Genomic DNA, 22,490 nt, shown 5'->3' on the forward strand with positions numbered 1-22,490 from the left:
CCGGACGGACGGACGGACGGACGGACGGACGGACGGACGGACGGACGGCCGGCCGGAAAGATTTTTGGCGCATACGTTTTTTGGAATGTGGGGACTCTAATTCGTGCTCATCCCGAGTTTGAGCCCGATCTGACGACTTTGCATTTTTGAGTGTACACAGAAGCTGTGCTTCTTTTAAGAAAGAATCACAGCTAATAATTTATGTACCTAATAAAAAATAGGTAATTAATTTTTCAATTTTTAATTCCCTGCAATCTTAACTACAGGAAAATTTTTATTCGATTTTCTTTGTTGCCAAATATGTAATTTCCATGCGATATCAGCCCGACAAAGCTTTAATTTATTCGATTGAATATTTTATTGGAAGTACAACCTGCAAAAAAGTGTTTTGTTGGCTTCTTCGTGTCATATATTGAGCAATAGTGTATAATGTATAGAAGAAGTTGTGTGCGGTAAGCAAAAAGGTTCGTTATCAAATGAGGTTGCTTTCATTGTAATGAAACTTTTAGAAGCTTCGGTGATTTTGGAAGTGCATCCGCATGATCATAGAATTATTTTAGTTGCGGGCAAAGTTCACAAAATATTACCACGTCTCATTCGTCTGGTGTGCCCAACCACATTTTCCTGCGCGGTGGAGTGAGAAGGAAAATGCACGGAGGCAGTGAATAAGCTGAAAACGTCTCTGTGATGATTCCAGAGGTCATCCAGAAGGTTCAACTTGGGTATATACATACAGATTAGGCTCCGAATCATGCTGTGAAAAGGGAAGGGATCCACCCGGGAATCCAACGATCGTGCTGTTCAGTTCAGCTCCAGCTGTGGTGAAGGATTGTGTGCTTTCAGCAACTTAAAAACTCTCACACTTTCTCCGTCGTCTTGTCTACTTTTGTGCTTTTTCTCTTCGTATAAATTAAAATATTTTTTTTGATCATTTAAGAGAACCTTAAAGATCCCTAAAAGTAACTTTTGTTGTTGGTGAAAGATTGTACCATCTTTGTGAGCGTCAAAGTGGCCGTGGCAATTGAAGAGGAATTTTCCGTTGTAGTTGCAAAGTGCAAGAAGTAGCCAAAGAAGTGAGTAAGAGTCTATTCCATCGGTGTATTTCCATTAGCAGCTGGACACAGCAGGGGGTGTCAAAAGTGGCGCCTGAGTTTGTTGGTTGTCTCTGTGTGTTTGAAGAAATAATAAATCAATATTTGAGCTGACAAATTCAATTTGTTTGGCTGCACTTTCCTACACTGCGAGCCCCTAAGCACAATTTACACACTCTTACTGTACCTCCCCCGGACGAGTGTGGCTCATTGTCTCACCCAAAATTTTATTTGTGAACCTCTCCCGTAGTGGCTGGTGGTCAGATAAAACGACGCAATTCGGGATTACCGAGGATGGAAGCTGTGGCAAGAATTGGGAGTATCCCGATTGTTGAGACGAGCCTCAAGACGGCCGAAACGGTGTATTCGCGCATTAAGAGGAGCAACACCCTCTTCAATTGGTACTTTAGCACTGCTGAAGCCACCCTCTGGGCTGCCGTGGACTCCATTAAGCCAGCCGCACGAATTGTGGAGGGGCCACTGAATAAAATTGACAATCTCATGTGCAAGAGCCTGGACATTGTGGAGCAGAGAGTACCAATCGTCTATCTTCCACCACAAGTTGTAAGTTCTTATTTCTTTCCTGAAGAATTTTTTCTCAGTCTTTTACAATAATTATATCTGCTTTTTAAATGGTAAAAAATAGTTCTATTGCTTTTCCTAGAAAACCTTTGAGGAATTTTAAAAGCTTTTTTTAAAAAATATATTTTAAAGAAAATTTGATTTGTCTCGTTTTTCTTTATTCCACCTCAATAATGAAAGAAAGGTAAAATTAAAGACATGAAAAGACTATCAAAATGACGTTTCTATAAAATATTTTATTAGTTTCATAACAAGATTTTTAAGCGAATCACATGCTTCCCATTGATCAGGTGACGATCGTGATCAGATGATTCACATCACTCCATTTTAATTTCACGCTAATGAATCAATTTCCAACCTCATTCAAATATTGCAAAAATTTATTTTTAATAAATTTTTCACACGTTTCCGCGAACTCACAAATCTGATTTGTTTTCTTAAAATATTTATTGATTGATTGACTTATTATGAAAATTTTGATTACAGAATAAATAAGGTTTTTTAAATTCCTTCCACATAATCAGGCTACTTTACACAAAATCTTAACTCATTTTATGAGAATCTTGCATTAGAAAATTCAAGTGGAAGTTATGAAAGCTCCTAAAGCTCGAATTTTAATTGTCTATAATTTTCAATTAATTTTAAAACTTGCTTTATTCTTAAATTAAGAAAATTGTTCCTTCATATCCAAGTAGAGAGCTTTTATTGAACTTTTCGTGAGGCTCAGAATATATTTTTAACTAATTTGTATGATCTTGCAATGAAAGCTCAAAAATAGATAAAATCTTCCTTTTCTGTATAATTTAATTTTTAATTAATGAATTCAACAAGTATAGGGACGACCGTGGATAATAAATGGGCTTCTTAAAGATCGGATTTTCGGTCTTTAATCCGATCTTTAAGAAACCCATTAATTAATTCATTCTAGGACCTTTTCTAAGACCAAAGAAATGAAACAAATATCTCTGAAAAATTGCTTAAAATTAAAGCTTTTATATTTTCTTTTAATTTTAATTAATAGATATTTACAAAATAAAGAGAAAATTAAACCTTCTTTAAAAAATGTTATAGAATTATATTCTTTCTTAAGTCTTTTTTATGTAAAAATCTTTGTTTCGGTCTTCGGTCTTTCGTACCTTATATCCTACGACGTTAAAGAAATAATTTAATTGTTGAAGAATCTCTCTGAGAGTTTTTTTAATGGAAAAGTCCTTAAAAAATTACCTAAAATCCCACAAAATTCCTTTACAGGCATACTACAACACCAAAGAATACATGTCTGACCATTTGGTGCGTCCTGTGATTCGACGTGCTAATTCAGTGAAGGAGTTTGGGCATTCGGTGATGGACAGCAAAGTATCCAATTACGCTGCGGACAAAATCGATGGCGCTATTGAGAGGGCGGACAAGTACGTGGAGCGTTTCCTCCCGGAACAGAATGGACAAGATGAGGTTGACTGTGAGTATGAAGACATTTCTCTTATCAATTTTTTCTTTTAGTTTTATTTTAATCTTTCTTGCATCATCCATTCCGGATCTTTGGAGCTTTTCTCAAGTTATATGATCTCAATCTAATTGTGGCGCTATTAGAAGCCACCATATTTTATTAGCTAAATTCCCCACTGACTAGAAGAAAAGAGACGAGAAGAAAAAAAAAGAAAAAAAAAACATTTAAAAATCTGCCTCTGAAGTGCATGACGAAGAATTTAAAAAAAAATTAGTGGTGATAGGCTTTCATGCTGAACAGAGTGATGGGAAATTATGGGATTTTGTGTGTGCGTGAAATCATCAAGATGCTCTTCAGTTATTGTGCGGAGAGATTTATCGGTTTAATACGATGATGGGGTCATGCTGTGGGGTTATCACGGGGTGGGTAACATACAAAAAAAGAGCTTCTAGTGGAGCACGAAAGGCCTCGCGCGGGCAGAGGGTAGAAAGCGCGGCACTTCCACACGTTGTCACTCAGGCCTGGCTACTTCAGTGAGAGAGAGAGAGAATCTCGTAAAGTCAGAAAAAAGCGCAGTCCGGAGATGCAAAGAAGACGAACACATAAATAAAAAAAAAAGAAAGAAAAAAGATTGAATGAAGAGACAGACGAGGAGACTGTAAAAAGTTACATTATATTCAAAATATTTCTATCTCTGTGGAATTTTTTCCCCACCATCCCCCTTGCCAAGTCTTCGCCGCATTATTTTAATCTTTTTTCTCTCAGCTTTTTTTGTTTTTGGTACAAAAAAAATCAAATATAGAGGACAGAAATATTCTGGAAGCTTTTGCGAGATTCATTTGCGGAGGCGGGCGTATTCATAGAGCTACAATATAATCCGCCCTCCTTATCACATTGTTTTGTCTCCTCAATTTTTTGACTCTAATGCACTCTGTTCTATGAGCCTGCGATATATAATTTCCAATTATACTTTGCCCATGGAGACAACTCTTTTCATTCGTTTTTCTTTTTTGATTTGTCTGCTGCCCTCTTATGTAAAATTTTCTTCATACTTATTGATAAAATTGTCGTTGAAATTTCAATAAATTCCACATTAATGAGGAAATCTCAAACAGGAAACTGACATACGGATTTATATAAATGATTCAAATTCCAATGACCTGGATATAATTTTAACAGATTAAATTATTCTAAATTAAAATTTAAGAATAAAATTCATTGAGTGAGAAATTCTTTAAGCGAGTTAATTTTGAATTTAACAATTTAGTTGCAAATGTTGATTTTCTTGAATCGTATTAGCAGTTGAAAGGTAAAGAATAAGAAAGACGTTTAGTGAAAAATCGAGCGTGAAGAAAAGTTAAAAGATTTGTGTGCAAAGTAAGATTTTTATCAAAGGGAGTTTATCTGAACAAAATAATCCGGATATTTGGAAATATTTAGATTATTGGTTAATATTCGGATGTTTTTGATGCTTTAGGATAAATCCTTCCGATTGCGTCAGCCAAGGGACGGTAGGTCAACCCAAACACATCCTTTCAATTTTAGGGGCCCCTAAAATTGAAAGGATGTGTTTAGGTTGACCTACCGTCCCTTGGCTGACGCAATCGGAAGGATTTATCCTAAAGCATCAAAAACATTAAATTTCCGTCAGTATCAACCCGAGTAATATTCGGATGATTCGCCAAGGAAATTCAAATATAAGTCTAAGCCTAAAAATGATAAATTCAAGCATAAAAACACTTAAACTGAAAAGTAGTAAATTCAAGCCGAAGAGTTCTAAATTCAACCCAAAAAAGACCAAATTCAAGCCGAAAAATATTTGGTTTTCAGCTCCAACAGATTGAGAAACAAAACTTTAAAAAAAAAATCATTAAAGCCTAAAAAAGGATTAAATTCAAACCAAAAAATCCTAAATACGTTTTTGGAGTTTTTTTTGGTTTTGAGTTGTTCGGTTTTTAACAAAAGATATTCGGATGATTTGGGTAAAAACTCAAAATTTTCGTCAGATAAAAACCCTACGATTTTTAGTAATATTCGATGACTTAATCTGATCTTCAATGCAAAATAATGTCAAATCTAATAAGTTTTTCCTATCAAATTCAATATACTTTAAATCCGTTTTAGTTAATCATTAAATCGTATTTTAAAGTTTTTTTTTAAAGAAATATTAAAGAAAGCTTCAAAGATTTCTTCAAGTAAAATATTTCGGTTCAACCAGGCGCCTCCACTTTATCATTCCTACTTATTATGTATTATATCTCCTTTCATCAAAGCTTAGAGATAATTTTAGCACATTAATTAAATTCTGCGAATTATTTTAAAATGTTTAAATAATATTTGAGCAACACTGAGTAGGTTAAAATTTCGATGGAGGCGCCTGGTGGTTTATTAAAAGTTCTGAGAGAGCAAAACAAAACCTTTGCCCTTATTCTAACTAAGCTAGTTAGCTAACTAAACAAACTAATACAGTCTAAGAGATTCAAAAAAATTGTTCAAATTATTCGAATTTGATCCTTAAAGAAAGATTTATTCAAATTTTGATCTTAAAACCTTTTTTTCCAAATTAATTTTTATTAAAATTCATTATTATCAATAATTTTCTGTTTTTTTTGAAAGTAGTTTAAAAATTTATTTTATTTGTTAAAAACTAATTTTATTAACTACTTTAGAGACTTCAAAATTTATATTTGGGTCTTTTAATTGTTTAGTTGGTATTTTTAAGAAAAAAACTTCAATATTTTAAGCTGCTTTAGAACTTAATAAAAACCACCAGGCGTCTCCACTTAAGGAAATTTCATAAAGCTCAAGATTTTACATTAAAATTTGTTCTTCAGTGGACAATAACAAGAACAATGAGGACGATAGCAAGGAGATTCACGTGATTCAGACAATTCATCGTGGACAGAGATTTTCCCGGAAGCTCAAGCGTCGTCTCACGAAGCGTACGATTCTGGAGGCACGTGCCCTGAAGAAGCAGAGCGTCGAGGCTATTCACATTCTCGTCTATGCGGCTGAATTGATGGTAACGGACCCCAAGATGGCGCTTCAACGTGCCCAGGAGCTGTGGGCATACCTCAGTGAGAATGAACCGGAGAATCAGGCACGTCCGGAGACACTTGAGCAGCTTCTGGTACTGATTACGCGCGAGACTGCACGTCGTGTTGTGCATTTTATCAATTTTACCGTGACCACGGTGAATAAAATGCCGAAGACGGCAAAATCAAAGGCCACGGAGATGATTCATCACTTTATCTACATCACCAACTCCGTCATCCACATGGCGCACCTCGATAAGGTTAAAGTGAGGGTGGTCAAGGGTGCCAATGGGGTCTACGAGAGAGTCTACAATGTCTACGAAGCAATTCAGCGGTATGCCACGAATGCTCTTGTAAGTATTTTGCTAATGGGAATCCATTGAAAGATTTGAATTTCTAAGACTATGTTAAAAAAAATATAATTTTCAGGAACGCTTGGCTATCTTTCTTTCGGGGCGCCTCGAGGCCGAAAAGATCACGTCAAGTCCGCGACGTCGGCTCCCAGCGGGCACCAATAATAATCAAATGCATAACAACATCAATGGAGTCTATTAGTGCCGCTGTGTCATTCCTCTTCATCTACACTGTCCTCCTACTAACCTTTCTTCACTACCAGCGGCACTTTATGAAGATAACTCTTGTGGCTCTGTAAGTAAACTTTCCTCTCATTTCCTTTACTAATTTTTTTTCCTTTTTTTATACTTTCTTTTTTTTTCTTGAGTCCTCTGCTGACTTTTCTTCTCTTTTTTTAAACTTTTCTCTGATCACGTCTTGTTCCAGCTTAGAGTGTTATTTAAATGACAATCTGTTAAGGATTTGTGGGATTGAAGAGCATTAAAACAAAATAATAAATCAAAAAGAAATTCTCGATCTTGAATTTAATATTCAAATTGATCTTACATTGAAGCTCCACCTCTCTATGCGATAGCCAATAAAATTACTCAATTATCAGATAATTAGAGCTTTCTATTTAAGTATCAGATTTTTCTCTATTCATTTACAATTTACCTGTAAATTTTATTCATTTTATTGTAGATTTATGCGTTCTATCTAAAGGTAGAGCTTCTGTGCAAAAAACTGTTTGAAAAAAGCTCTCATTTCTTACCTAAACTAAAGCTCCTCCAAGTCTGCAGAGGACTTACCTTTTTCTCTTCCCTCTCTCTCTTATATTAACTCTCAATGTATAAACATTATTCTTAAACAAAAAAAAATACGCTGATGTTGCGGCTTAAACTCGGGATTCAGCAGCAAATTCAATAATCGTGTTCTTATCACAAATAAAAGGTTTTTTTTGGTTTATCAAAATGTCTTTTATTTGGTAAAATTAAATGTTTTTCTCGCTCTTTTTTGCAACAATTTTTTCTCATCAAGCTGTGCCTGATGTTCCCCGAGCTTTTAAGCTCTCTCTCTCTCTAAATATATTCACAAAAAGAACTCAAGCACAAAAAAATATTGCAAAAAAAAATCATTTAGAAAATAAGAATTGTTTTTTGTCTATTTTAAAGCACAGAATTGTCTTTTTTTTCTTTATGAGTTTTACTTCGGGGATTGAGGATAAAAAGGGGCAGACAAATGGGGGTTTTATAGTTTCGTCGAAGGGGGAAAGGGGTTCATTTTTAAAATTAAAAATAAATTTTTAAATTAATTAACAATTAAAACACAATCACAATCATATATCGTTTACATCGGCTTGAGGATTTTTTTTCTACATCATCGTCGGAAATCACATTTTGGGCACTCACACGGAGGGCGTGGGGGTTCAGTCCATCCTCTTCTTTTCACCATTGCCAATGTTATCCAACTCAATGTCCGAGCAATTGTCGGAATTTGAGAGGGCAGAATCCATCGAGGAGACCGTGTTGTTCACATTTGCATTGCTCTTCTGCAGCAGGGGCTCCTCCTGTGGGGTCAATGGGGTCACTGGGAGTTGCGTTAATTCCTCATCGGCATTGGGTTTTGCTAAATTTGCCCCACTATTGACATCCTCAATGGCCTGGCGGAGCTGTTTCCCGGAGAAGAATTAGAGAAAATTATTTGTTTTATAAAGAAACTTGAAGTTTGTACACTTATTGAATACATTTTCCTTCCCGGAAAGTGCCATAAGTGACTGGAAGTTGTGCAGGATGAATGCCAATTGCATCAGGAACTTTCTTAGGGATCTTAAGAATCTCCTTTTTAACATCCTGCTGATTATTGATTATATTTTAGGGTCAAAATCTGTCCATTAAGGAAGTCCCATTTGTGATTGCGTGAACAATTTTTATAGACTCAGATTTTGACCCCTAAATGTAATCAAGGATCAGCCGGGTGTTGAAAAAGATATTCCTAAGATCCCTTAGAAACTTCCTGTTACAATGGGCAGGATCACTGCAAAACTTCCCGGCACTTATGGCACTTTCCGGGAACACATCGAACCGATCCGGAAAGAAAAGTTTATTCAAAAAGCGTACAAACTACAAGTTGCTTTTTTATAAAAATCAAAAGAAGATTCTTCCCGGAAAAACTCACCTCCTTGAGCCCCACAACACCCACGAGTTTGCCAATCTTTGTGACATAGGCATGATTAATGCCCACCATGGAGAAGAGGGAATGCACTTTGAGCAAGGACGTCCGCTCGACAAGCTGAAAGGGTGCTGGATCGATGTGAACATTCGCCCCAACGAGATCAATGGGCTTTGCCATTTCCTCCATTTCCCAAATTTTCTGATCTTCCGGTGACATGTCACACACACGCTCCCGCGGCAGTTGCACCTTCTTCGAGATACTCGGGCTCAATGGAGCTGAATCCGGGCCACCAATGCTGGGTGATCCAATTGACCCCACCTCCGGATCAGGCTGAACATCGGCCAGTGTGGCGGATTTGCGGAAGATAATCTCAAAGGCTGATCGGATGCGACTCTCAGTGCCGGTAATTGTGGAGTAGGGCGTTGAGCTGGGACTATGGGGAGAAAGGGGGGAGAACCCTTTGAGATTGAAGGAGTTTGTCTTCTTGAGAATGGATTTCTTGGGCTGTGACCCAAGGATGGGATGATTGAGTGCCTGAACCTTCTTCGCCTGCGGCGGAAGCATTTCATTGTTGGCAATTTGGCGTAAGGTGAGAATATCCGGTGCGGGCATAACTTCAAAGCGCGACGGACGACGCTGTCGTTCATTCTCCTCCCGTTGCTGACGCTCCTGCTCCTCCCGCGCACGTTCCTGCGCTTCCTTCTGCCACTTGGCCGCCACTTCGAGTCTCTTCTCGCGCCCAATGTGCTTATCGATCATCTTAATCAACTCGAAGCGCTGCACCGAACCCAGGAGGATCATATTCTCCGGATCATCCACCAGTGGGAAGCCACGGAGGGTTTTATTGGCCTTGAGGACTTCCTTCATCTCCTGATACGTGATCCCTTGCCAAATGTACTTGACGTCGCGCACCATGAAATTCTCCACGTGCATACTGTACATCCCCGAGCTGGAGGGCAGAAGATCAGGCAGGTACGGTAGCTTCTTTATGAGGATGATGCTGTCGTACATGGATGGCTGCAGTAGCGCCGCAATGGCATTGGAGATCAACGAGGCAATCATCACGGGCACCAAATGTGTGATTTGACCCGTCATCTCGAACACGATCACACCCACGGACACAGTGTGCGTCACGGCGCCCGCGAATCCAGCAGCACCCACCACAGCATACCCACCGGGGATAATGGGGGACAACTTCCCGCCATACCGCACGCCATTGGGGAACCACAGATGAATGGCTTCACCCACAAGACGCCCAATGGCAGCACCAATCTTGAATACTGGAATAAAGATTCCCGATGGCACTGGGATTGTTGAAGCAATGATGGAGATAAAGAACTGCAATGAGCAGAGAATTTATTTTTCTTTTAAGAAATTGTTTTAAAAAAATTATTTCTTTTGGTATTTAAGGACTTTTAAATGAAGAATATTTTAAGGATTTAAGGGATTTTAAGGAATTAGGGGATTTACAATAATTAAAATTATTTCTTCAGCGGTCAATCTAGCGGAGAAGTTACAAAACTGGCTGGGAATTCGCAAATGATTTATTTTTGTATTTAAGGACATTAAAATTATAAAATAATTGAAGGATTTTAGGGAATTATGGGATTTACAATAATAATTAAAATTCTTTCCTCAACTTTCAAATTTGCGTGAAAGTTACAAAACTTGCTGGAAATTCATTAAATTTACAAAATAAAATACGAATGAGGAAAATTCAGGACTTGAAGTAATTGTAGGATTTGCTGGACTTGGAAGACTTGAAATAAATTTCAAGATAAAAATGTTTTTTATGCATTTATCAAATAATATTAATCCCTTCTATCCTGCAATTCCACTAAAATCCAGAAGATTTTCTTAAGGAAAGAAAAGGATTTGCAGGATTTAAGGGACTTGCAAAAATATTTTTAGGAACTTTTTCGCGAATTATTTGCCTCAGAAAGTTTTTATTAATTTCAGTAAAATTTTCAAACCAACTGAACGATTTTTCTTGATAAATAATTTCAAGGACTTGTTGGATTTACAAGAATTAAAGGATTTGAAGTATTTTCAGGATTTTTTTCTGTTTAAAAATTCATAGAATAAGGGAAAACGTACCAAGAAAAAAAGATAATTGTAAGATTTGGTGTATTTGTGGGATTTACAGGACTTAAATACATTTTCTTAGGTTTTAAAAACTGAAAAGATAATCTAAAAAAAAAAAATAACTCACCGTAAATAATGTGTAGATGGCTAAATTTACAAAAACATTAGTATAGGACGTTGTCCAGTACTTGACAATGGCTGCCTGTTCTACAGTGAGCTCTGTCTTTGTCCACGTAAAATTGGTAAAGAGCTGCACAACCTGCTCGTGTGTACTCAATTCTCCAGCTATGAATTGTCCAAATCCCAGTGGGAAGGACATTGAGGACACCAAGAGGGCCAAAATTCCCGGATATAGGAAACGACTGAGAAGAAAAGAAAATCCATCAAAAATCTTTTCTTAAAATTCTTAAATTTTCTCGTTTTTTTTTTCTTACTTTTTCTGGAGAAATTTATTTATTTTCTTGTTGGATCGCATGAAAAGAACGTACTTCCTGTGGACCCATACATACAGGGCTCCTCCCAAGCCACTAACCACACTGAAAGGATTTTTTTTGTTAATTATTTTAGGATTTTCCTTCAAAATGAAGAAGAAAAGAGTAAAAAAATGATTAGAATGAAAACTAACCCAATGAGGGCGAATACAAAAAGCTCCTGGGGGTCAAAGGGGAAGTCCATGGTGAAGTTTGTGGGGAAGAGAGCCGTTACGGTGTCTGCTTTCTGGAACCAAACGGCCAGCAGACGGAACACAGTGGCACCACAGACAGCAGCAAAGAAGCCACGCCAGTAATTCCTTACGGCAAAATACGTTGTTGTTACTTCAATACTGAAAAGCACACCTAAAAAAAACGAATGAGGGAGCTTTTAAGGAGCTTTTCTAACAGATTACATTGAAGACATAGTTCATTTGAATTGATTTTGAATTAATCTTGAATAAATTGCGGAATATTTGTGCGAAGAATTCATTGGAGGTGTTTTTATGACCATCACTGTGTGCAAAAGTGAATTTACCTCCAACTGGAGCTGCAAAACAAGCACCCACCCCTACAGCACATGCCGCGGCGAGCATTTCTGAGTTCCTCGACTCATTCTCATAAATGCCTTGGAAGGATGTTACCAATTTGCTAAGCAGCTGGGCTACAATACTGGCAATGTGGACAAAGGGACCCTACAAAGGAAGGAAAATTCATCATTTGAAAATAATTCGCAACGTACACCGGGAGTCACGCCGGTAAAGCCGTCAGGAGGTCACACAGGATACTCACTTCCTTCCCCAGAGGCATTCCACTGCCCAGTGTGGCCGTGAGTCCGATCACTTTGGCCACGAGCGTCTTGAATGTGAGGTACTCCTTGAGGGCAACCCCACGGAGGATGGTCTTCATCTCCGGGATCCCCGAACCGATACTCTGCGGCGCAATGGATGCACAAAGCCAGCTGAGAAGAGGATGAGCGATACCGGGAGGGAGACCCAGGCAAAATACTGAGCCACTGGCTGGGATGTGAGATCACGATAGAGCCAGACGCGTGCATTTGTGCACATTGAAATCCCCTTGTCCATCACGTACTGTCCCAAACAGGGAAAATCACATTGAGAGAGATCTCGCGCAAGGAGAAGAAGAAGGAAAAAAAATTGGAGGGACGGTACTCACTGAGATTAGGGCCATTATGATACCCAGTAGTGCCAGAAATATCCAGTCCTCGCCCATCCTGGCGACTGAATGCCGCCAAATCCACGCCATAATTCTGAAGCAGCGACTCTCACGGTGGCCGAGGAGTTCCTGCAATGTTTTCCCACCACTACTACTTTATACATGGGCTCTTCAACATTATTGGTTTCTCTCCAAAAAATCCCGCGCAATTCCTCCGGGATCCCACCCCTCCACCCAAAAAAAAAGCTTTTTCTTCTTTTCTTTTTGTCTTTTAAATTCAAATAAACATTCCTCGTCAAGTTCAAGGCTCGCATTTTTTTTTGCACCCACCACAAATTGATCGCAGAATCGTGGAAAAAAGTAATTTGAATTTCTTAAGCTTCTCTTTTTTTTGTGTGTCCACTCCAGGCGTCATCACGAAGCATTTCTTAATGATTGCCCATCTTGCACTCTTTTTACGACATGTCCAACCACTTTTTACAGCCGGTTTCTTTTGCGTATGGTTTTTTTCACCATCATCGTCGTAAGAAATTCTTAATCTGCGCAACATGATAAATTTAAAGAATTTCTCCTCAAACGGAGGGTGTCCAAAGAATTCTTTTCACAAAAGAAACTTTCTTTCCAGAAATTTTTGCATTGAAAATTATTTTATTTCTCTGGCAAATTTTCAGGTCATTGTCAGAGTAATTTAATACAAGACAAATGAGTTCTTTTCGCATGTTGTTATCATTGACCTTAAAATGGTGCAAATTCCTTAAAACATAAATTTGCAAAAGGATTTATTTTATCGGGCAATTTCCCTCTGCGCAAAAATATGTCAAGGATGGTTATTTTGTTTTTCACTTCAAGATCATTATTCTAAGATCAATTTGAAATGTTTAGATTGATTCTTCAGCTAAGCTAATGGCTTTGGGAATCCCGCCGGAGAGCTTTAAAGAAGAAATCTCTTTGATTAGCTAAAACTATTTATTTGTAAGAGTTCTTTAACACCAATATTTGTTTTCTTTTAGGTTTTTCCTTTAGTTTTAGCTGTGATTCTTTCGATTTTTTTTTGTGAACTAAAGGAATTTTTTAGATAAAAAACTGTTTTTCAAATGAAATAATTCTTTTAATTTCTTTTGATTTATTTTTTGTTCTAAATTTCTTTAAACTTATTTATAGATAATTTATTGGAAAAGCTTTAATTAAATTCATTTAATTCAGCATAAAATGTCATAATAAACAGATATTATAAAAGGACATTATTCATTTTGAGACCTTTCATTTTATTTCAAAATTCATACATATGCTGTATGCAAAGAAAAGCAAAATAAAATTTAAAGAAGTTTATTCATTTTAATAGCCATTCAAAATTATTAGTCCTTTGACTAATTTCCGGGGAAAAGCCATTAAAAAAGCTCTTTCTTTTGGTTTTATGATTTATTATTATTTTAAACATTATTTATCATATCTTTTTGCGCATTCTAGGGTGCTTTTGTGCATGAAGCATAATACTCAGCCTGATCAAAAAACTCTCTTTTTTTTAAATTAAATTTCAGTTAAGTACCTATTCAAATAAATCCATAGAAAATTATAGAAAAATTGAGTGAGAAAAAACATTCAAAAAAGCTTTTCTGGCTAGTTTTGTAAAGAAATTATCTATTGAAGCATATACATTACACAATGTCAATATATTAGATCTAAATGGTTTTGTGCTTTGTACATTTTTTTTAGCTGAACCGAGTTTTTTTCCAAATATTTTTTTCTTAAGTCGTAAATTTTTATATTATCTTCCAAATAAATTTGATCATGTATCTTAAAATGAATAAACTCCTTTTTTCGATGACGTCCACAAAATGTAATTTCGTAATCAAATTTTAAATGATTTTTAATTGGAAACTTTGAAAAATTCTTCGGTCATTCTAAAGCATTTTTATTATAAAAGAAATTTATTTTAAAATAAAATCTGTTTTATTCTTCTTAAACCCGATTTAGTAAAAAAAAAATTGAATAAATTTCGGGAGAAAATCTGTAGAAAATATTTTATCTGTTATTGCTTTTCAAACTCAACTCTCTACATTTATCATTTCTGTTAAATACCAAAGCTTTCTATTTTTCTTCTTCTAGGATGCAAAGTAACTCGAAGTTATCAGGTTTAGAATTACTCAATTTTTTTTAATTTCCGTTTTACAGAATATCGAAAATAAAATTAAATCAATTAAAAGATAAGGTTTTTGACAGAATTGGCGCCTTTCAAAAAGCTTTAATCTCAAAAGCTTATTCAATAAGAAAGCATTACATTCAATAAAATAATTAATCTTTATTTTTTTTAAAGAAAAGTTTCATAAATTAATTTTTTCTTCATCCAAAATTCCATCAATTTATTATCCCACGCCATTTTTTTTGTTTTTTGGATGTTCTGCTTGTGTGATTCACCCCTTGTGTAAGTGCTAAAAAGCAATATTATTAATCTCACGTGAGTACAGCGGGTCGCAAAACCGCACGCTCAATTTGTCAAGCGAACTTTTTCTGCAAATAATTTATTGGATGATTAAATAAATCAATTATCATGGAATTTAGTGGCACGTGATTCATCGAGTGTCGCATTTTTTCATCTCTGCGCATTTCTGCTGCTAAATTTCTTTTTGGCCAAAGGTGCAAAAAGCTCACGCGCGTGTATAAGGTTAAGAAGAAGAAAAAATTATGGAGCATGAAAATTACACGGCTGTGTCGCGACTTTTGCAATTTATTCAAATTACATATACTTTTCCCATGTCGATTTAATGAACTCTTTTATCAGTCTCTCAGCTTCGTTTGTTTGTTTTTGGGTGGAGGGACTCGAGACGAGAGAGATAATAATAATTTTTTTTGGGTATTCTGTAGGAAGAAAAAATACCTTGTTTCGTGCCTTGTCCTCCTGCTTCCGTCGTCGTTCAAGCAATTTAAGTCTTCTCGCTTCATCTTTTGCGTACTCTCCTAAATCTTTCGTATACCGACCATACATCTGCAAAAATTTGTTCAAAAAACAATTAATTCAATGAAAATAATCGTAATTAGGCTACTTATGGTGGAAGTTCCTGGAATTACTCCAAAAAGAAAAAAATAAATTGTAAAATTCTTTCGCAAATAAGCTTTATGATAAAGCTCTTTGCGTGAAACATGCATATAATTTACATGCTCTGAGCAATTTATTTATCATGATTTAATATTTACAAAGAGATGTACTTTTTCGCGTATTTTTCATTATCTTATTTTTGTCAGTTTTGTTCTTATTTTTCTTTCTTCTCTTATCCCCCTTCACGGTGAATGGGAGAGATTTATGATGGGTGGGCAGGTAAAATATGTGCGTAAGGTCGTAAAAAATAAATCAAATGTAGAGATTGTGGTTTTCTGATAATGTCAATACAATGTGACAGGGGCATTATGGGCCATTTTGTGGCTTTTTAAGCTACCCAACCGATCTCCACAGTTTTTTTTTCGTGATGAAATTCAAACGTAGTTTTTCCTGATTTTTAACTGCTGCTGGGAAAATCAAGAAAAATCTGACTCATTTTGTGAGTTTTCTTACAGACTAAATTAATTTATTTAATACTGAAAGTATTTCTCTTTTATATGAGATAATTCTAACCCTTTGACAACGTCGAAAGTAGTTGAATCAGCTTTTAAGAATCATAAAGAAAAATAAAATAAAGAGATCTATTTTAATGAAGCTTCTCTTGAAACAGAAATTGCTGAAATTTTCTTGAATAAAAAAATTTATAAACAGCAAGTTTCAGAAGAATTATATAGATCTAAAAAAAAGAGATCAAGACTATGATGATTCTAACTAAATAATTAGAATTAGAATTAATTAGAATTATTGAAAAATAATTCGTTCAACTCCATTTTTTTAATATTTTTTGCACTTTTCTTAATAAGAAAAGAATTTTATTGGCAGATGTGGGTGGAAGAAAAAAGCTCTCTTTGCATTAATTCTCTAACTAAAAAGCTCTTGAATCCAAACGATCATCTTTTTGCAAAAAAGAAGAAGAAACATTTAATCATAATGTTAAACACTTTCCTTGCGCAGTGGCAGTTGCACATGTTTCCCTTGTCTGCAACTCATTCATGGTGCGTTAATTTGTTAATTGTGACGCCGTCATGAGTTGTGATGTGCGTAGTTTGTTGTATTTTTGGCTGGCAATTCAATTTATAGCACTTTCCCATTGTTTTTAGATGCCTATTTCTAAACACCCTTCCTACACACAAATTATGTGGTGGTGTGTACTAAATTAATTCACATCGCAACCCAAGGAAAGGATCACAAAACCCATTTCTTCGCGTCATTCGCTCATTTGATCCCACTAACCGTGACACAATTTTCACCTAAAACTCTTCTTACTTTTCTCATTTTATGTATAGTGGATAAATATTCTCCCACGAAAAAAAAACTTTAATTTGTTTGAGAAGTTGCATAGATTTATTATGCTAAAGAGAAGATTCTTCTCGTATTTATTGTATTTATATAAATTTAGTTAATACGAGACTTTTCCTTGTAGACGCATCGAGGTGAAATAGTTTAGATATTTCTATGTTATATACATATTTATGTATTTGTGGGTGAAGTTCAAAAGGAACGAAACGACGCGACGAAAATCACAATGTATTTTCATTTTATCAAAGCAAAATAAATCTTCTTGCTTTGTGAAAATTGAGGAAGCTGAAAGCCCCAATAAATCTCAGCTCACAAGAGGATTATTTGTTCAAGAGCTGCCGTTTTTGTAATAAAAGAATCCAAGAAAATGTTTTCTTAAAAATAAGTTTTATTTTATAAAAAATATTTAAATGATTTTGAAGAATTTCACGTTAGAATTTTCTCATAGATTAAAGAGTTAAATGTTAAAAACTTTTAAAAATCGTTAAAACAATTTTCCAGTTTTCTCTGACGTTTAACTGTGTCGTCTCTGAGAAAATTCTAACGTTAAATACCTTTATAGGAAAATGTTTTTTTTTTATTATTTAAAAAAAAATCAAACACCTACTCTTAGATTATAAAGATTAAACTGCTTAGAATGTCTAACGTTTTATCATTGAAAAAATTTAAAGATTACTTTTTCAAAAACAATAAAAAACTTTTAGGTCTTCTACAAAAAAGAATCTAGCATAATTTTTGAGAGAATTTTAACGTGACATATTTTTTTAAGAATGAATTTATTTTTAATTGTTCTATCAACATTTCTAACGTTAAATTTATCTATCAAAATTTTGAAACCATTATTCTTTGGGAATATTCTAAAGTTTGATCTTAGAAAAACTATAACGTAAGATCTTTGAAAAAAACAAACTTCTAATTCAATTAGATAATTCTAACGTTAAATTTTGCTCTAGCAAAATTTCTAACGTTTAATCTTTATAAGAAAACCCAGAAAAGTTGATAAAATTTTAATTTTAAACACTAAAAGAAAAGTAATCAAGCAAAAGCTCCAAAGAATTTCGAACTTCACAGAAAAAGCTCTTAAAGTTTTAGAGAAAAACTTTAGCAAAGAATTGAGGTTCAAGAATCCCGAGAACTTTCAATAAATCACTCAACACAATCATTTAGAAACAACTCGACCTCCTTTAAGGTTTTTTTTTGGGTGGGAAACTCACAAAGTAAAACGCCTCAACTTCATTCTCAACTTCAGTCGTCTTCTCGCCATCGTAGCTCCGTCGAGAATCCTCCTCAGGCGTTGAAGCTGCCGATCCTGAGGCAGCTCCCGTTGACTTCTTTTCGCGCAAAAACGTAAAATCACTCCACGATGCGGAGCTTTTGAGGGGTAATGTGATATTTGCGCGATCGTACTGCTTCCGGCGCACTTTCACGGAATCCGGATGATTGGGAACGAGGAATTCGGGGTCAAAGGAATACTCCCGTAGGATATTGTCACTTGTCATGGGGTCCTGTTGTGCGGTGGATTTTCCCACGGAAGCCGTACTTTTCACTATTTTTGGCCTTTCTCATTTTCACACCAACACCACTAATACAGCAAATTTTATGTGCCGCTAAATGTGGTGTATTCGAGGGCCTACCAAAACGATAATTTGGCAGTAAGGAGCCTAATAATAACACCGCACCATGTAACCTTCACTCTCTATTTGCAAGTTTTCATTTTATATCATAGAGAAATATGTTTGTATGTAGCACCCATAAACGCAATTATCGTGATTATCTCAAATTTAATACGTTTTTAATTAAATGGCGAAACCCATACTGAAATCACTGAAGTCCACTAATCATTTTGACTCCATTTAGCAATATTCCTCTTTGTCATCTCATCAACGCAACGTTCAACACTTCTTTTACCACCCGAAATTCAATAAAATTCGTCTTTTTTAATTTTCTGTGAAAGAAAATTTTCTCAGAAGGGAAAGCGTTGTTGATAAATGAAAATTTCGCGTTAGACTAAAATGAATTGGCGACAATTTGACTTTTTCGTGGTCAATTCACGAGCTTTCTATCTCCCTCAAACTTTCACGGTGATGTCGGTGAAAAGTGAGTGAGGGGGTTTGAGGAGCATCATAATAATAATGACGAGATGTATTTATAGGCCTTTATTCATTCTCAAAGACACCATTTAATGTATCACGTACTATGTATAAATAAGTACTCTTTATCACAATTAACCCACCCCGTCTAATCTATTCTCCTACAGAAAATTTCTTCGTTTTTTTCGTGACTTTTTGTGGGGATTTTCCGTGATTAAATTTGATCTAATATACTCAGAGAAAGTTCTTGTAGGCAAGCTTTTCTTGATGATTAAGTTTTAATTAAATTTGTGAAGAAATATTTTAGAACTTATCTTTATATTTAGTTAGCGATCTCTTTTCCCGGAAGAATATGTATTCGAAAGAATTAAGGGAAAATTGAGAAAAAATAAATTTTAGGCAGGAAAATTCTTGTAAAATATTTATCAAATTAGTAGGATTGACTCCGCCTAGAAAATCTATTTTTATCTTCTTGATTTGAATAATATTAATTGCAATAATTTTCTACATTTTATGCAATGCAAGAAAATTTAACTACTAATATGTAATTAATTTACCGTTGAAGCTTAATTTTTTTTTTACAAACTTTTACTACTAATTCTACGTATTAGGAACAATTACTAGCTTTAACAAAGCTCTTCTGTTTCAATTATATTTTTTCTTACCCAGAATTAAAAAAAAAAAGATCTTTAATGCTCTCTTCCTCCCCCACATTCTTGAGAAATTTTTTTTCCTCAGTGTAAGGAAAGACAATGATTTTTTTTCGCAACAAAGCTTCGTCGCTCCAAATTACATACATAAAAATAAATATTAAGCAACATATAACTGCCGACGATTTATTTTAATTTGGTTCTTCGAAAATGTTTTGAGGAGCAACTTCGTCGTTGTTGATCGTCGTGATCTTGTGTCTACCAGGGAGTTTATTTGTGTCTCATCTCCACATGTGATTAGTCTATGAATTTACGCTTTTTTTGCCACGCTCTAGACATTGTGGTATTGCTATACTCGCCTTTGCAATGTTGCAGCTAAACTTTTATGCTGAATAATTAATTTTTCCGCTGATTTTTTAAATTCATTTTTGGAGCTTCTGAAGAGTATTTGGGGAGCTTTCATGCAGGTAGTTCGTGCATATATAGTCATGCAAAAGTAGGACGCCTTACAACGGTATTTATGTAGCCAGATGTATCAATGCTGATACTGTCGTCATCGTCAGACGATGATGAGTCGTATCGATCATTCTCAGAGAGACTCGGCGGCGGACAAGGGTAGAAAGCTGTATGGCGAACTCTCTTAGATTTTCGTGTTCGATGGATATTCTCCATGGAAGCACTGGCCAATTGTCGCTGCCGGAACTCCCTGCATTGCGAACCGAAGGGTAGTTATAAATAAGGGAAGGTTTGAGCTTTTTTTTTCTTTAAAAAAATTGAAAAAAAGCTTTTATACCTGAGAAAATTCTCAAAATCCTTCCATTCTGCATCAACAAGCTCCACATTGTCCTCCCCAAATTCCTCATCGTGAATAATTCGATTGCCACGGTCTAAATTCCACTCGTGCTCGCGATCTCGCATCATCTTATTTTTTTATTGGATCAACTACTTGTTTAGCTGGCTTAATAAATCCACAGAGGAAGAATCCAAATGGCACTAAACACTCCACACTCTCTCCTGTGTCTCTCTCTAGTCACACATTTAACAAAATTGCAACACCATGTGAGGCAAATTATCTCATAAATCTACTTTGTGGGAAATTGATTCAAGAGATGCCAACCGAGAGATTATTCCCAATTTAAATGAACGCCCCCCTCGAGAGGCGAGAAAGAAAAAGCCCACAGAACGTGCGATGTGAACAGTTGAGTGCAATAGAATTTTTTATTAAGAAAGTATTGTGAATGAAAAACAATAATTAAATTGTTAGAATGGCAGAGAGAAAAAATTATTTTAATGGGTAAAGCTCAATAAAATTGATTTTTAACTCTCTGTGAGAATATTCTAATTAGCCGTTTTTCCTCTATCTATCCCGCCTTTTTCACGTTTACTCGCCGCTCATTTGGAATGCCGCATCTTCTCTATGTGTAGGCATTTTCCATGCCCCTAGAGAAATTTTCTGGGTGATCGAGTCACAAGATCAAGGTCAACCTTTGAGGAAATTAACGATTAGAAAATCATTTTTGATTTATAAAATAAATATTTAGAGATTTCTCGTAGATTAAGCTTGAACTTTTTGATTCTAAATGTGTTTATATTATTGCTTGGAGAATTTCCGAAGATGCAGCAATTTTATAAATAAGGAATTGAATTTTATTAGTTTAGAGTTATGTATTAATTATTTAAAAGAAAAAAGTTCTAGCCTAGACACAGTTTTTACATCATTTTGTAAAATTAGTTTTCCTTTTTACTGTTTCCAAAAGTTCCGAAATGTAAGAACTTTAAATTCTTATCACAAATATTTATCATATTTAAAATACATAATGTAATTTTGGAACCTTCTTTCAAAATAACTTTACAGCGTTTGTATTGCAAATAATATAAATTGTTTTTAAAAATTTAATAATCAAAGTTTTATTTAGAATTTTCTATATTTACATTTTTTTTAGCAGAAATTCTGAATCTTCTAATTTTTAATTTTTATATTTTCTGTTTCCAAGTTTTTTTTAACCTAATTCCGTCCAAAAAATATTGAAATTTCCTCAAAGTCTGACTTCAAAATTTTCTAGAAAAATTATTTCTCAACCAAATGTTCTTTGTTTTTGTTAGAAATGTTCTAAAACTCTTTGTCTAACTGAATTTATTCGATTTTTATGAAAAGAAGAACTTTTTTCCATTTTTATGCACTTAAAGTCAAAAAAGTAAAAATTTAAAAGGTATAAAAAAAGAGTACAACGGGCACATCTGGGTTAAAACTGGCATTTCAGAGCGTTTAGAGCCCTTCCTCAGAGTCTACAAAATTTGCAAGAAATACATGTAAACTCATTAGAATCAACAACAACTCAACTCTTAATTTTCGAGCTTTTTTTATACTCCACTTAAAGCTTCTACAGCTTTTATTTCGTATTAACAAATTAGTAGAGGAACGTGGCCCAATTCCGACCTTCAAAGGTCCGCGCAGAATGAGAAAAAAATGGTATAAAATATTCTTAAGTTTGATATCATTTTAAAGCCCATTTAATGTTCTTTTTTCTCCCATAACTTTCTACATTTAAGGTTTTATCAATTTTATGCAATAGGGGATTGAAAAAGGTCGAAGGAGGTCGGAATTGTGCCACGTTCCCCTAAATCCTCCTAGACTCATAAATAAAATTAACTAAGCAGAATTGAGGAGACAAGGAAGGAAATGAGAACCGATTTAACGTAAAAAAATTGCCCTCATTATCAAGCTTTTTTCGTGAACGTTTCTCGAAGCCGTTGAAGCTCTTTTTTTTACAGAAAGCTCTAAACTTTGACTTCCAGATTTAATTACAAGCTCTGACTTCTTCTTTTTTTATATACAAAGACCTTGTTTGGCAACTGTTTTAATTTCCCCAAAAAGATTCCTCTTCGCACAATTTGAGGTATTTAGCGGAATTTTTTTTTAAGAATCATAATTTGACAAGAAAACCTCGACTATCAATTAAGACAAC

At 35.0% G+C, this 22,490-nt stretch overlaps 3 protein-coding genes across 6 annotated transcripts in view; 2 read left to right on the forward strand and 1 right to left on the reverse strand.

Moving 5' to 3' along the window:
• Nucleotides 1-22,490, forward strand: part of LOC129787983 (protein Peter pan) — a 1,185,971-nt gene that overhangs the window by 1,131,634 nt on the left and 31,847 nt on the right. The window lies entirely within an intron of this gene.
• LOC129787995 (lipid storage droplets surface-binding protein 1) lies at nucleotides 496-7,460 on the forward strand. Of its 4 annotated transcripts, none has more exons than XR_008750275.1 (6): nucleotides 496-1,073; nucleotides 1,342-1,655; nucleotides 2,925-3,132; nucleotides 5,955-6,508; nucleotides 6,585-6,803; nucleotides 7,404-7,460. XR_008750275.1 is itself a non-coding variant. In XM_055823940.1 (5 exons), coding segments are annotated over exons 1-5 (1,203 nt in total). In that variant the 5' UTR covers nucleotides 496-1,072; the 3' UTR covers nucleotides 6,711-7,460. The 4 variants fall into 4 exon arrangements, 1 of the variants encoding a protein (XP_055679915.1); XR_008750274.1 differs by having other exon boundaries at nucleotides 522-1,073; nucleotides 6,936-7,460; XR_008750276.1 differs by having other exon boundaries at nucleotides 522-1,073; nucleotides 7,401-7,460.
• LOC129787948 (chloride channel protein 2) lies at nucleotides 7,572-20,622 on the reverse strand. Its single transcript, XM_055823831.1, is given in 12 exon segments — nucleotides 7,572-8,157; nucleotides 8,664-9,998; nucleotides 10,873-11,107; nucleotides 11,180-11,281; nucleotides 11,371-11,581; nucleotides 11,754-11,910; nucleotides 12,008-12,162; nucleotides 12,165-12,306; nucleotides 12,392-12,520; nucleotides 15,267-15,374; nucleotides 20,035-20,230; nucleotides 20,318-20,622. Coding segments are annotated over 12 exon segments (3,141 nt in total). The 5' UTR covers nucleotides 20,446-20,622; the 3' UTR covers nucleotides 7,572-7,914.

This window comes from Lutzomyia longipalpis, chromosome 1 (assembly GCF_024334085.1).
Source record: "Lutzomyia longipalpis isolate SR_M1_2022 chromosome 1, ASM2433408v1".
NCBI lineage: Eukaryota > Metazoa > Arthropoda > Insecta > Diptera > Psychodidae > Lutzomyia > Lutzomyia longipalpis.

What these genes read in the sequence shown, in the direction of transcription:
- LOC129787995 (XM_055823940.1), top strand. An exon ending in TCTATCTTCCACCACAAGTT is followed by an intron (nt 1,656 to 2,924) that starts GTAAGTTCTTAT and finishes ATTCCTTTACAG; the next exon opens with GCATACTACAACACCAAAGA. An exon ending in TGGACAAGATGAGGTTGACT is followed by an intron (nt 3,133 to 5,954) that starts GTGAGTATGAAG and finishes TTTGTTCTTCAG; the next exon opens with TGGACAATAACAAGAACAAT.